The 12877-nt window shown below is 31.1% G+C and overlaps 2 protein-coding genes across 2 annotated transcripts; one reads left to right on the top strand and one right to left on the bottom strand.

Annotated features, from left to right (window-relative positions):
* Positions 1-647: 647 nt before the first annotated feature.
* LOC135959727 (zinc finger protein Xfin-like) lies at positions 648-7316 on the bottom strand. Its single transcript, XM_065510755.1, has 8 exons — positions 7179-7316; positions 6035-7107; positions 4457-4835; positions 4247-4395; positions 2540-2678; positions 1396-2474; positions 951-1329; positions 648-892 (listed from the first exon to the last, which is right to left on the bottom strand). Exons 1-8 carry the CDS (start codon positions 7293-7295, stop codon positions 734-736), a joined length of 3474 nt encoding a protein of 1157 aa, XP_065366827.1. The 5' UTR covers positions 7296-7316; the 3' UTR covers positions 648-733.
* A 3243-nt stretch (positions 7317-10559) lies between these two features.
* On the top strand, positions 10560-12620 carry LOC135960333 (transcription factor grauzone-like). The gene is made up of 4 exons (XM_065511601.1): positions 10560-10752; positions 10819-11870; positions 11933-12314; positions 12372-12620. The coding sequence occupies exons 1-4, from the start codon at positions 10624-10626 to the stop codon at positions 12573-12575; spliced, it is 1767 nt and encodes a 588-aa protein (XP_065367673.1). The 5' UTR covers positions 10560-10623; the 3' UTR covers positions 12576-12620.
* Positions 12621-12877: the final 257 nt, after the last annotated feature.

The following is a 12877-nucleotide window of genomic DNA, read 5'->3' as shown; positions in this document are numbered from 1 at the left end:
GGTACTGTAACAATATTAGTAAAATAATTTTATTTATATTCAAATATGTTAATTTTTAAAATTAAAATTTGTTTACATTGATTTTTAATGAGGCGCGGGAAAAAATAAAATGAATGAATTTGCAAAAGTACAGAGATGTTAAAGAAATTATAAACAACAGCTGTTATACAACAGCTCTGTGTTTAGTAAAACACAAAAATACTGGGTGTGAAGTTAAACCTTCGCCTTGACAAACACAAATTGATGTTTGTCTGAAATCAACTGAAAGGAGTAACAGACTGTCGTTGAATAGATTGTCGTTGTTTTTTATCTTTGAGTGTTCTGTTAACGCCTCAAGATAATGGGTATAAATTAAGATGAATTGTGCATCAAAATACATCGTATATGTACAATATTATTATTAATATTGTGAACTAAAAATTATTTTTTGAATTTATATGACAGTACTTCATTTCGGTGTCCATTAAATCAGATGCACTTCGATTTGGTGAACTCAAAGATCCTCGATGAAATGTTTATAAACATGATTAATGTTGCAAACAGTTGTTACAGACCGTTAAATTCAAATTGATAGTGCAATTTCGTAACACTGTCCCCCACTGGGAGTGTTTTAAAGCCATTTGTAATCAACTATAAGAATAAACTGATTTAATCCTCTTACTAGATTTATTTACTTTTATTAATTACAATTAAATTAATCTCATTAAACTATAAACAAATTTCCATTTAAATACTATGAAATATTTCCGGCGTATTTTTGACGTTTCAGCTCTTCCCACTCTTTTGGGTGAGCATTTTTACGATGATTATACATATTGCCATTTGATATAAATGTTCGGGGGCACCAAAGACATGTATATAAAGCCGTACCCGTATGAGTAGCCATATGTTCCTAAAAGCAGTAAAAGTTAGTAAAACAAAAATCCACACAACAATACAAAGTTAAGTACCCTCAGAACGGCCGGCCGTTTAAATGACTTTTCACACAAACTACATTTGTAATCGAAACCCTGTTCGTGCACGGAACGTATATGCGATTTAAGAGCCCTTTGTGTTGGCGATACTTTTGAACAGATATGGCATGTATGTTCTTTTTTGCCACCTTCTGGGTGTTGTGAATTTTTATGACGTTTTAGACCCTCTTTGTTGGAAAGCAAAAGACCACAAACATCACAACTAATGGGGGTGGATTTCACTTCATGTTTTTCCATATGACTGGCAAATGCGGTGGGACAACGTATAGATTTACCGCAAATATCACAGATTTGTACGAATTTATTTTGATGTACTGCTTCAATGTGGTGGTTTAATATGAAGGAGTTGGTGAAGCTGAAAATAAAAATTAAAGCATCTGTAATACGTTCTGACTAATATTCTTCATACAAAGTTACTTACAATTTACCACATATTGAACAAGGAAACAATTTCTCGGAGGAGTGCGTCAACACATGCTTTTTTAAAGCACCTTTATCTGCAAACAATTTACCACATATATCACACTTATCCAGTTTACTATCATCATCATGTAATCTTTTGTGGCATTGCAAACGACTGCGGTCGGAAAATACTTTACTACACTGAAGACATTTAAAATATTCGGGATTTAAGTGCACATGTATGTGGTCCACCAACAGAGATCGTGTAAAGAAATTTCTCTTACAACAGCGGGCATAGCCACGTTGTTTGTGCTCCAACTTGAAATGTCTGCGCAGAGATAAAAAGTTATCTAATGCACTTTGGCAAATATTACAGAAAATTTTAAAATTGTCCGCTATAATCTTATCATATTCCTTAAGTGTTTTCTCATCCAAATTTCGGTGATTTTTCTTTTTTACAGTTTCTGTTAAAGTTTGCTTTTCCTCGCAGTTTTCCGGATCTGTTTCTGAGTCGTTGTTCTCTTTTTTATCTCTAAATGTTGGTGAGCTTTTTACATCATCTAGATTATCCGTTTGTATATGGGGATCAATCTGATTTTCTTCAGAAGTATCAGATTCAAATGCAATTTGTAATTTTTGGTCACTTTTTATCTTTTTAGTGCTTGATATTTTTGATATACGCCTTTTAGTTTTCTTTAGCGGATCTTCCTTAATTTCAGTTCTGTCATGAGACATTTCCTTTGCTGGCCTGCCTCTTTTCCTATTTTGTTTGACCACAATATCCTGTTGACCTATCTCCTCAATTTTTTCGCTTTTAATAAATGGTCCATCAATTATGAACTCTGTTGGTAAAGGTTCTTCCATAACGATGTGTGGCTCAAGATGACTTTCTGCAAATAGATTATCCTTACAATCTTCTGGATTTTGACTACTATCACTATCTATAAAGTCTTTTTGATTTAATTCTGTCGTTACATTCTCATTTTTTAATACCGCCCCAAACTTTAGTTGCGCTACCTCTATCCGTTTGTAAAACTTATGAAATTCATATAATTCTGCTCCACATGCTTTACAAATCCATGAAGAGGATTTTAGTTCCTAGAATATAAATGAACATTTCTATTAATCCACACCCCTTTGGTATAATAATTAAAGCAGCTTACCATTGGCCATAAATGTTTATCAATCAAAACTTTCATATTTTGATAGTTCCATTTTTCAGAATTTACCTCTATGCAACCATCAATGCTTTTATTAGTTTCTAGACAAAGTAGACAAAAATCCATAATACAATTTATTAAAACATTAAATTAAAGCTAAAAAACAAAATATTCGGCAATTGTAAACAATAAACAAAAATGTTTGTAACACAGAGATGTTTAACTTTTCAGCTGTTGATTTGCAAATTACAGGGCTGTTAGTATTAACCCTCTTCGACACGGGAGTTTTGTGGGATTCTAAGCTCATCTGTTAATAGACGATTATCGAATGTTTGAACTTCGTCCATTGTTAATATTAGACAAAAAGTGAACTAAAGTACTCAAAATCGTTGTTCTTTAATATATTTATTTATATATATTACATATATCGAAATATTTAAGGATGGTAAGGTTAACCGATTGGTTATTGTACCACTCTCATCTGGATCGGTTCAGAGGGCAGATTCAAAAGCAGAAACCTGTGCTCTTATTTATTTCATTTCATTTATTCAGAATCAAGCCCTAAGGGCCAAATATGTTACATAAAATAAAAAAATATATATATATATAGTCAAGTGAACAAATTATTGAAAAAATGTGTGTCTAAATTACTATGCAATAGGACTAACCTTGCTGAAAATTACATCCCGATCGGAAAACATCGATTTCAAAAATTGGTTCACTTGACATGAAATCCCCCATATATAAAAATAACATGACAACAGTATTACGTAACATGACTAGAAGCCCGAACACCCAAAACTGGGACTTAAGAGAAAGAAATCAAGTAACGATGTACTACTCGTATACATATCAAAGTGAGTTGGGTAGTTGTTATGAGCGAAAGTGAGATGTAATCTATACCACCTGCTTAACACCAAGTGAACTCTGAAGTTTAAAATAGATTGTTACTAAAATGACCAGATATAATTACGTTATCGAATTTGACAATTAATCGCAAATCAACTCCTTCAATGCAGCAATATTCCCACTAGGCAGGTTATCTTCACCAATAAGGATTCTAGAATTATCCAATTTGATTTCGATGCGATAGCTCATTCGAACACGAAGACTTCGTGTTAATGAGAGTTAAGAGTTAATACATAGAGAATTATACATAGAGACGAGACACTCCGTTTTGTCAAACAAAAATAAAACAAATCATATATAAACCCGAAAAATTAATTTTGCGCTTAAACTATGCACAATACACTTGTTTATCTATACAAAAGATATCAGTGTATTATGTTGTTGTTAACTGTGGCTAAAAAAACACTAATGTGTTTCAATTGGTATACATATATTTATTTTCGATTTCTAAAAATTAAAATTTTGAGTTGTGTGTGCGATATGTCTGATACAACAACAAAATACATTGACTTACATGTATTTTGTTGTTGTAAGAGTTAGAGTTTTTCCAATACACTTAGGTTTTTGACCATTACGTCTCCTCACTATGTTACCCTATGAGTTAAAATTAAATGAAAAAAAATCTCAATGCAGAAATGTGATTGCCACTTTGTAAAAATATATGTATTTTGTATTCCTGCTTAAAAATTAACAACAGTTTAATTTTCATTAAGTTTATTGTTTAAATTTTAAACATATGTTTAAATAAAAAATAGTAATATATCTTACAAAATACCTAAATATATCATCACCTAAATTCACTTATCCACATATTTTTGACGCTGCAGTTCTTCCCATTCCTTAGGATGTGAATTTTTTCGATGATTGTACATGTTACCGTTCGATATAAATGTTTTTGGACAAAAAGGACAACTATATAAGGGTGTTCCCGTATGTGTAGCCATATGTTCCTGAAAGAATAAGAGGTGATTTAAAAATCAATATTATCAAACAGATATTAGCAAATGTTACCCTTAGTACGGCTGGTCGTTTAAAAGCCTTTTCACACAAGGAACATTTATAGTCATAGCCCATTTCATGGGTACGCTGTATATGCGATTTAAGAGCCCTTAGTGTGGGCGAAATTTTCAAACAGATATGGCATTTATGTTCCTTTTTACCACCCTCTGGGTGTTGTGAATTCTTATGGCGTTTTAGGCCCATTTTATTGGACAGTAAAAGTCCACAAACATCACAACTAATTGGCGTGGTTTTAACTTCATGTTTTTCCATATGACTGGCAAATGCAGTGGGACAACGTAGGGATTTGCCACAAATATAACAGATTTGAACAAATTTATTTTGATGTACTGCTCCTATGTGGTGATTTAATATGGAAGAGTTTGTGAAACTGAAATTAAATTAATATAACATTTTTAACATACATATAATTTTTTAATTTAATGTAAATTTTTAAATATATCGAGACATAATCACAAAAAAAGTTCAAGCGACATATAAAAATATACGGTCACACTGTGTACTTTTATGAATTTATAAAAAAAACTGAAAATTATATTGTTTAAAAGTTATAATATAGTTCATAGTTCAAAAATGAACTATGTAGCTCTTCTAGTTCAATCGGTTTTTTGACTTTTGAACTACAAATTTATAAAAGAACAAGAAACGAGTGATACATGTCTTATAATAAAATATTAAAATTGTCTCTCTGTTCTGAACTAAAACAACAGATATTATATTAGATCTAAAATGCTCCATGGGTTTTTAATTTGCTGTCAGTTTCAGTATCATTCTGAAAACGGATTCTATCCATTATGACCCTTCGTCGGTATTATGTCAGAATGCGCATAAAAAGAAGCAGGAAAAACACACATTAAAGTTGTGTGTTTCAATTATATTTATAGCGTGACAGTCCTTTAAACATTCTACAGGCGAAAAGACGGTGACTTTTGTTCATCTGTGTATGTTTCTCATAATGAACAAAAACAACAACGTTTATTTTATGTTTTATAATATAAAACAGGGGTGCCCACAAGTTCCTTATGGAAGAGTAAACACCAATACAGTTAAAGAAAAGCTACTTTTTATTCAATATTTGTTGTTGCTAAAACCAAATCATACAAAGAAAAAAGAAAAAAAAACTCACTTTCAACACACACATTTTTAAAATATCATACGATAAACAAAAACAAAATCTACATGGATGATCGCAGTCGTCAATGTTTACCAGCAAGCATACGAAAGTGTTGTTGCTTTCAACATGCGTGTATTCAGTGAAGAACGACAAAAAAAATAATAAGACAAAGTTGTTTGTGTATTTTGTATTGCTAATGCTGAGTGCTCTAGTGAGTATACAAAACACACAGCCTATAGCTAAGAGCAATTACAATAACAAAAGAGTACCAAGAGTATAGGGCTTGGGCATGACTGATATAAAACATAATCGTTACGTTCTCTGGTTTTTAAGTATGCAATTGATTCCTAAAAATAAAACTGACTAAAAGTTTAGACTTGATATTTCGGGGGTGTCCCAAAAAGTACACATTTAACTAAAATTAAATATTTCCCAATTTAAGGAGTATTACTTACAATTTTCCACATATAGTACAGGGGAACATCTTTTCTGAAGAATGTGTCAATAGATGATTTCTCAGTACTGCAAAATTTACAAAAGCTTTACCACATTTATCACATTTCAAAAGTTTGCTGACGTCCTCATGCAGTTTTATGTGATTAACCAAAACACTGCGATCCGAAAACACTTTTCCACATTCTTGACATTTAAAATGTTCTGGATTTAAGTGAACGTATATGTGATCGACTAGAACTGAACGAGAAAAGAAATTTCTATTACAACATCGAGCATAGCCCCGTTGATTATGTTCCTCTTTAAAATGTTTACGTAGAGCTATAAAGTTTTGGAATGAAATTTGACAAATATTGCATTCGATTTGAAAATTATCCGCAATAATTCTATCATACTCTTTAAGAGTGTCGCCATCCGGATTATGTCGTTTATTTATATTTTTAGTAGATTTCTTTTCATCATTTCGAACACTGTCTGTGTCATCTTTTTCATCAAGTTTACTAAGGCTTTTCGTTTTTACAATTCCTAAACTAGATTCTAAAGTTTCAGGTTGGTTTACAGAAGTCTCTAAATTCTGGGAATCTAATAATTTGTTTTTGGAACAACTGGTTTTCTTGGTTTTTGATCGAAGTTTTCTTGTTTTGTTTACCAATATTTTGGTTTGTTTAGATTTTTTAGTTTTCTCCAGAGGATCTTTAATTTCGTTTACGTTTTGACTTGATATACCTTTTGAAATAAGTCCTTTTCTACGTCTACATTTTAAAGATACCTCTACATCTTCGTTTTCGCTTTTGATACTTGTGACATCCAACTCAAATTCTGCAGACATTAGCTGCTCCATTACTATTTCGGGTTCAATATTAGATTCAGTGCTATCATATCTATCTGACATTTCCTTGCAATCGAAATTGCTTTCGCTGTCCTTTTCATCACTGCTAATTGGCTTTTCATCTTCCAATTTCACTAAGCCAGCCAAATTTGTGTGTGCCTGTTCTATGCGCGTATAGAATTTGTGAAAGTTTCTTAACTCTTGTGCACATTCTAAACATATCCAGCAGGAGACCTTAATTGTGTCCTAAAATTATATTACACATATTTTAGAAATGCTGGCAAGATGATTTCTGCTCCCAATTTCCCTATACTTACCATTGGCCAAAAATGTTTCTCTATAAGAAATTGAATTTCCTGCTGATTCCAGATCTCTGAATTCACTTCTATACAGTCTACTTTACGGCTTTCCATGCACAATAAACAATTTTCCATGGCTGGAATATTCTATTTTACTGTTTTTTTTTATTATTGTAAAAATTCTCGATTTGTATGTAAACAAAAATGTATTTGTTTCCCAGCAAACACGCAGGTTTGATTTTTCACTTCAGATGAAACAAGGCGAGTTTGTACTAGGTGGTGGCAGTGGCTAATTCATGCAAATTCGACGGAATTCATTAATTATTTATATATTATATTATAAGATTTTCAAATAGTTCATTAAAGAGTAATGACAAAACATAACGTCATTCAAGTATTTTTTCTTTGGACAGCGTAATTTTTGTTGCAATTTTTTTTACATAACTAATTAGCAGGGAAACCGGAAATATGCTCTAAAAAAAGCGTTTTAGGCGCTTTAAATATGCAGTAAAAACTTTAAAATATGCTCTTAAAATTTAAAAAATATGCTCTTAAAAAAACAAACTTTTACATAATTTTTAACCAAAAAAAATTTACTTAAATTTTCAAATAAAAATCGTTGTCTATTGGATCTGAAAACATTTTTAAATATAGAAAATGTTCTTTCGACATCAACTGATGTTACATTAGCAAATTTAAAAGACAACATTTCTTTAACACTTAGAACGGTTAAGTTTGAATTAGAACTAAAATTTGATATTTAGATGGAGCTATTATTAAAATAGTGCTTATTTTATATTAAAACAAGTAAGAGTGCTATATTCGGCTGTGCCGAATCTTATATACCCTTCACCTAATTATACTTCAAAATAAAAAATTTAAATATTTTTAGGTGAACAAAAATTTTTTTTCAGTTTCTTAATTTTTTGGATAAAAAATTTTTTCGAATTGTTATTTTAAATTTTAAAAAAAATTTCTGTTTTTTAAATTTTTTTTTTGGTGAAAAGCCATTTTTCAATTTTGAATTTTAAACAAAGGAAGTAAAAACCTGTAACACAACAGCGAAAATAACACAGTACAACATTTTTCAGTTCATTGCTTTGGGACTCAATTCTGACAATTGCACGTGAAAGTAGCCCCAAGAATAAGAACTTCTGCGTCATTAGTTTTGTCAAGTTGGCTGCCATAATAATTTAATGACCATACGAATTTTTTTTCCTCAAGGTGGATTTTTATCACTTTTTCTATATTTTAGCACGGTTATATCTCGTATACCGTACGGAATATCTCTTTTGTGGCTGAAGCAAAGTTGTAGATATTGAATAGTAGAAAAAAAGTACGGAACATACCGACCCAAAAAAGGTGCACCCAGTGCCTTAAAAATCGCAAAAATGCCCATTTTTTAACCAATTTTTCACCTTTTTTGCTCAATAACTGGATTACAAATCCAATTATGAACCGATCACCATGAAATTAGGTCGTGTGATTTGTGTCTATATGAAAGTTATTTATCATGACTTTTGTATGTATACCATAATTTTTAACAGATTTATTCACTTTAAAGTGATTTTCGGAAGCGGGTCTTATATGGGAGCTATGACAAATTATGGACCGATCATAAAAGAATTTGGTACATATAATTTGTTCGGCACAAGGATGAAGCCTGTTGAAATTGGCTGAAATCGGTTCATTATTTCACTTAGCCCCCATACAAATGCCCTCCCGAAATTGGACTTTATCGGTCATAAATGTTTAATTTATATATGTATCTACACAAATTTCGCTCAAAATAAGTTTTATATATATAAAATTCATGTCAAAAAATTTTATTATGATCGGTCAATAATTATTCATAGCTCCCATATAAGAAATCACTTTAAAGTGATTCACTTTAAAGTGAATAAATCTGTTAAAAATGATGGTATACATACAAAATTCATGATTAATAACTTTCATATAGTTACAAATCACATGACCTAATTTCATGGTGATCGGTCCATAATTGGATTTGTAATCCAGTTATTGAGCAAAAAAGGTGAAAAATTGGTTAAAAAATGGGCATTTTTGCGATTTTTAAGGCACTGGGTGCACCTTTTTCGGGTAGGTATGTTCCGTACTTTTTTCCTACTATTCAATATCTACAACTTTGCTTCAGCCACAAAAGAGATATTCCGTACGGTATACGAGATATAACCGTGCTAAAATATAGAAAAAGTGATAAAAATCCACCTTGAGGAAAAAAAATTCGTATGGTCATTAAATTATTACGGCAGCCAACTTGACAAAACTAATGATGCAGAAGTTCTTATTTTTGGGGCTACTTTCACGTGCAATTGTCAGAATTGAGTCCCAAAATCATGTGTTGTACTGTGTAAGTAAGACAAAATTTGTTTTTGATAAACTCAAAATATGCTATTAAACAGTAAAATATGCTCTAAAAACGCAAAATATGACATAAATATGCTCTTAAAACAAATATATGCAAAAATATGTATTTAAGGGTAATATATGCAAAAATATGCACTAACAAATCGATGCCAAAATTCTTAAATAATTCTGAAACGTGTAAATATCTTATCCATGTGCTCATTCGACTCACCAGAAAAAACATGCATTTGCATATTTTGGTTTCCCTGCTAATTAGTTATTAAAACGGCAAACTCACTGCTTTTTAAAAATATTGAAATATACGTCTTCAAAATTATTTTCTATTGGAATGTTTTTTAATTTTATAAAAGATTTATAACACTAAATTTCCATACAAAATTTAAATTTAAAAATTGATTATTAATAAGGACTTTAGCAAGGTGGTGGCAGTTCTACAAAAACAACAATTGGTCTTTGCAAATGTCAAAAAACAAAAATGAAAAATTAAACAAATATGTCAAGGTGCATTTAATAAGGTGCCATCGGCAGCACAGCTGATTATAGAAATAGCACGCACAAATGTCAAACTACATATATAAAAAATATTCGCCCGTACGTCCGTATGTCAAACTCTATATATAAAAAATAAGTGAATTCGCCTGTATTTATTTCAATTCGCCACTGCTGTCACCTTGTTAAATACGCCTTGAAATATGTATTAAAATTTAATATAGTGTAGATCAAGGCGAATTCATATATGAATTCGCCTTGGTGTAGATAATTGAAAAGTGAGGGATTTACTTATTTATATAAAAAATAAAGATTTTGTTAATAAGCTTAGAATATGTAGATATTTAAATATAGTAAAAATAGCGGATCATTGTTTTACACATTTTTAATTTAGTAGATTTTTTAAAAATAAACAGAGATCCAACCCCTGAGTTTAAAAGTTATAAAATTCATACCATCCCTGTGTTTTCGACTCAAACAGCTGATGGATTTAACCAGTCTGTCTGTTTACAAAATTTGTTTATTGTTTACATTAATTGTGCTTCTAGTTTGGTTTGATAAACAAATCTAGATTTGTTGTTATTTAATGGATATGGAATCATGTTTATTGTGTCTGGATACTGAAAGCGTTGTAGTCGGAATTGTAAGAGTGAATTCAATAGAATGGCAAACAGAGAATATGAAACATTTAATAGAGAAACACTTGTGGTCAATGGTAAGTACAACCAGATATTGGCAAGTTATAAAAACAAAATATTTATTGATAAAATAAACTTTAAAGGATATTTCACATACGTCCAGTTGGATATGCACCAGTTGTTGGCAAGAGTTGGACAATTTTCACAAATTTTATGAACGCATAGAACATGCTCATGCAATATTGGCTAAAAACATTGAAACAGTGGACGTAAAAGAATCGATGCAAAATGAATTAAAAAGTCCAAATGTATATAAAGAAGAATTAATTGATAGTTCTATTGAAACCGAGATATTAATGGAACAGCCTTTAACAACAGAATATGTGACAGAAAGTGAAAATCCCTTAATCAAAGAAGAACAAGTCGACGAAACATCGCCTGAAGAGATGCCTCTTAAGCAAAGACGCAGAAGGGGACGGCCAACAAAAGCTGTGGTGAGTGATTTAACAAATAGTACTGAAGATCCGCTAAAGAAAAGAAAAAAGGTTAAAGTTATTGAAAAAAATCAAAAAAGTAAAGATATTTCTAAAACTCCAAACGACCAAGCTGAGAGCTCTTTTATAGACAATGAAAAACCTGTGGTAAAGCATGAAACAAAAGAACCTGATATCTTAGCGAGTGCTATTGAAAATGATGAATCTGACACGGAATATGAAGAACACCATGACAAACAATCCTTTGCATTTTGTAAGAAAAAACGCAAAAACCCTGACGAGAAGACCCGAAAAGAACATGATAAAATTATAGCTGAATATTTCAAAATATTCTGTAGTCTTTGCCAAATACCCATTGAAAATTTTATTGCATTACGTAAACACTTTCGCGAGGAACACAGTAAACGAGGCTTTGTAATATGTTGCAAGAAAAAAATTTTCACTCGTCCCATTCTAGTTGATCATATACACTTTCATTTGGACCCCAACTATTTTAAATGTAAACAATGTGAGAAAGTATACTCCGATCGCTGTACTTTAGAGAGTCACATGAAAATCCACGAAGATGGTCAACAAGATCGTAACCACAACTGTAATACATGTGGCAAATCATTTGTGGGCACTACACAATTAGAAAATCATAAACTCACTCATGCTCCAGATTATGAAAAAAAGTTTTCGTGTAACGAGTGCGGCAAATTGTAAGTTTTAGAAAATTTACAAAATTAAAATAATTTTAAAACATTTTGCCATTTCTTTGCAGTTTTACTACATTGTACAGCCTAAATTATCACATACAAGCAATACATCACAATAAGTATGTTAAAATTTGCGATATTTGTGGCAAAACAATGCGCTGTCGAAATTCATTTAAACTGCATATGGAGAAACATGATAACAAACTAGCAACTCCTATTAATTGTGATATTTGTGGTCTACGTTTAATTGATAGGCGTGGCTTAAGACGCCACAAAAATTCACAACATCCTGTTGGAGGCAAAAAAGAATACTCCTGCCATATATGCTCGAAAGTATCGCCAAATCTAAGAGCACTTCGTACTCATGTACGTTTTGCCCACGAAACGGGCTACATACATAAATGCACAATGTGCGATAAAGCATTTAAAAGACCAGAAGCATTAAAGGTTTGTTGTACTTGCTTATGAGACTATTTACAACTAAAATAATGTTTTTACTTTCAGGAACATATGGCTACCCATACTGGTACCCCTTTATATACTTGCCCTTGGTGTCCGAAAACATTTATATCGAATGGCAATATGCATAATCATCGTAAAAAGTCTCATCCTAAAGAATGGGAAGAAGCTCAAAGACAAAAATATGGCGGAATATTTCCATCAAATTGTAAACCACCAATTACCGTGAATACAAATAATACATTGTAATATTTATGTAGGCGAAGGTTTTATTAATAGAATTAATTTAATATTGTTTTATTAGATACATAGACAAATTATAGAATTTTCGAAGGAAAATTATTTTTTGATTGTATTTGAAATCAATTGGTATTACCAGGGATGTACGTTCTCGCGCGTTTAATCACTCATACTTACTTTGAAAACTCGACAAAATAAATTAAAACTAGCCAAATTTAGAAATTTCTGGGTCATTTACAATTTCATACATATATTTATATAATAATAATAATAATATATGTATGTAATTGCATACGCAGAAGCCAATTATA

Source organism: Calliphora vicina, chromosome 5 (assembly GCF_958450345.1).
Source record: "Calliphora vicina chromosome 5, idCalVici1.1, whole genome shotgun sequence".
In the NCBI taxonomy this organism is placed as follows: Eukaryota; Metazoa; Arthropoda; class Insecta; order Diptera; family Calliphoridae; genus Calliphora; species Calliphora vicina.
The sequence above is the reverse complement of the archived record's forward strand: the minus strand, read 5'-3'. Positions and strand labels throughout refer to the sequence as shown.

Coding starts and splice junctions, on each gene's coding strand:
- LOC135959727 (XM_065510755.1), bottom strand. CDS start 7,295: ATGGAAAATTGTTTATTGTGCATGGAAAGCCGTAAAGTAGACTGTATA. Junction 4,396..4,456: donor AACGACCAGCCGTACTAAGG/GTAACATTTGCT, acceptor TTATTCTTTCAG/GAACATATGGCTACACATAC. Junction 2,679..4,246: donor CGTCAAAAATATGTGGATAA/GTGAATTTAGGT, acceptor TTAATTTAATGT/TTTAATAAATTGTATTATGG.
- LOC135960333 (XM_065511601.1), top strand. CDS start 10,624: ATGGATATGGAATCATGTTTATTGTGTCTGGATACTGAAAGCGTTGTA. Junction 10,753..10,818: donor AGAAACACTTGTGGTCAATG/GTAAGTACAACC, acceptor TAAACTTTAAAG/GATATTTCACATACGTCCAG. Junction 11,871..11,932: donor TGTAACGAGTGCGGCAAATT/GTAAGTTTTAGA, acceptor ATTTCTTTGCAG/TTTTACTACATTGTACAGCC.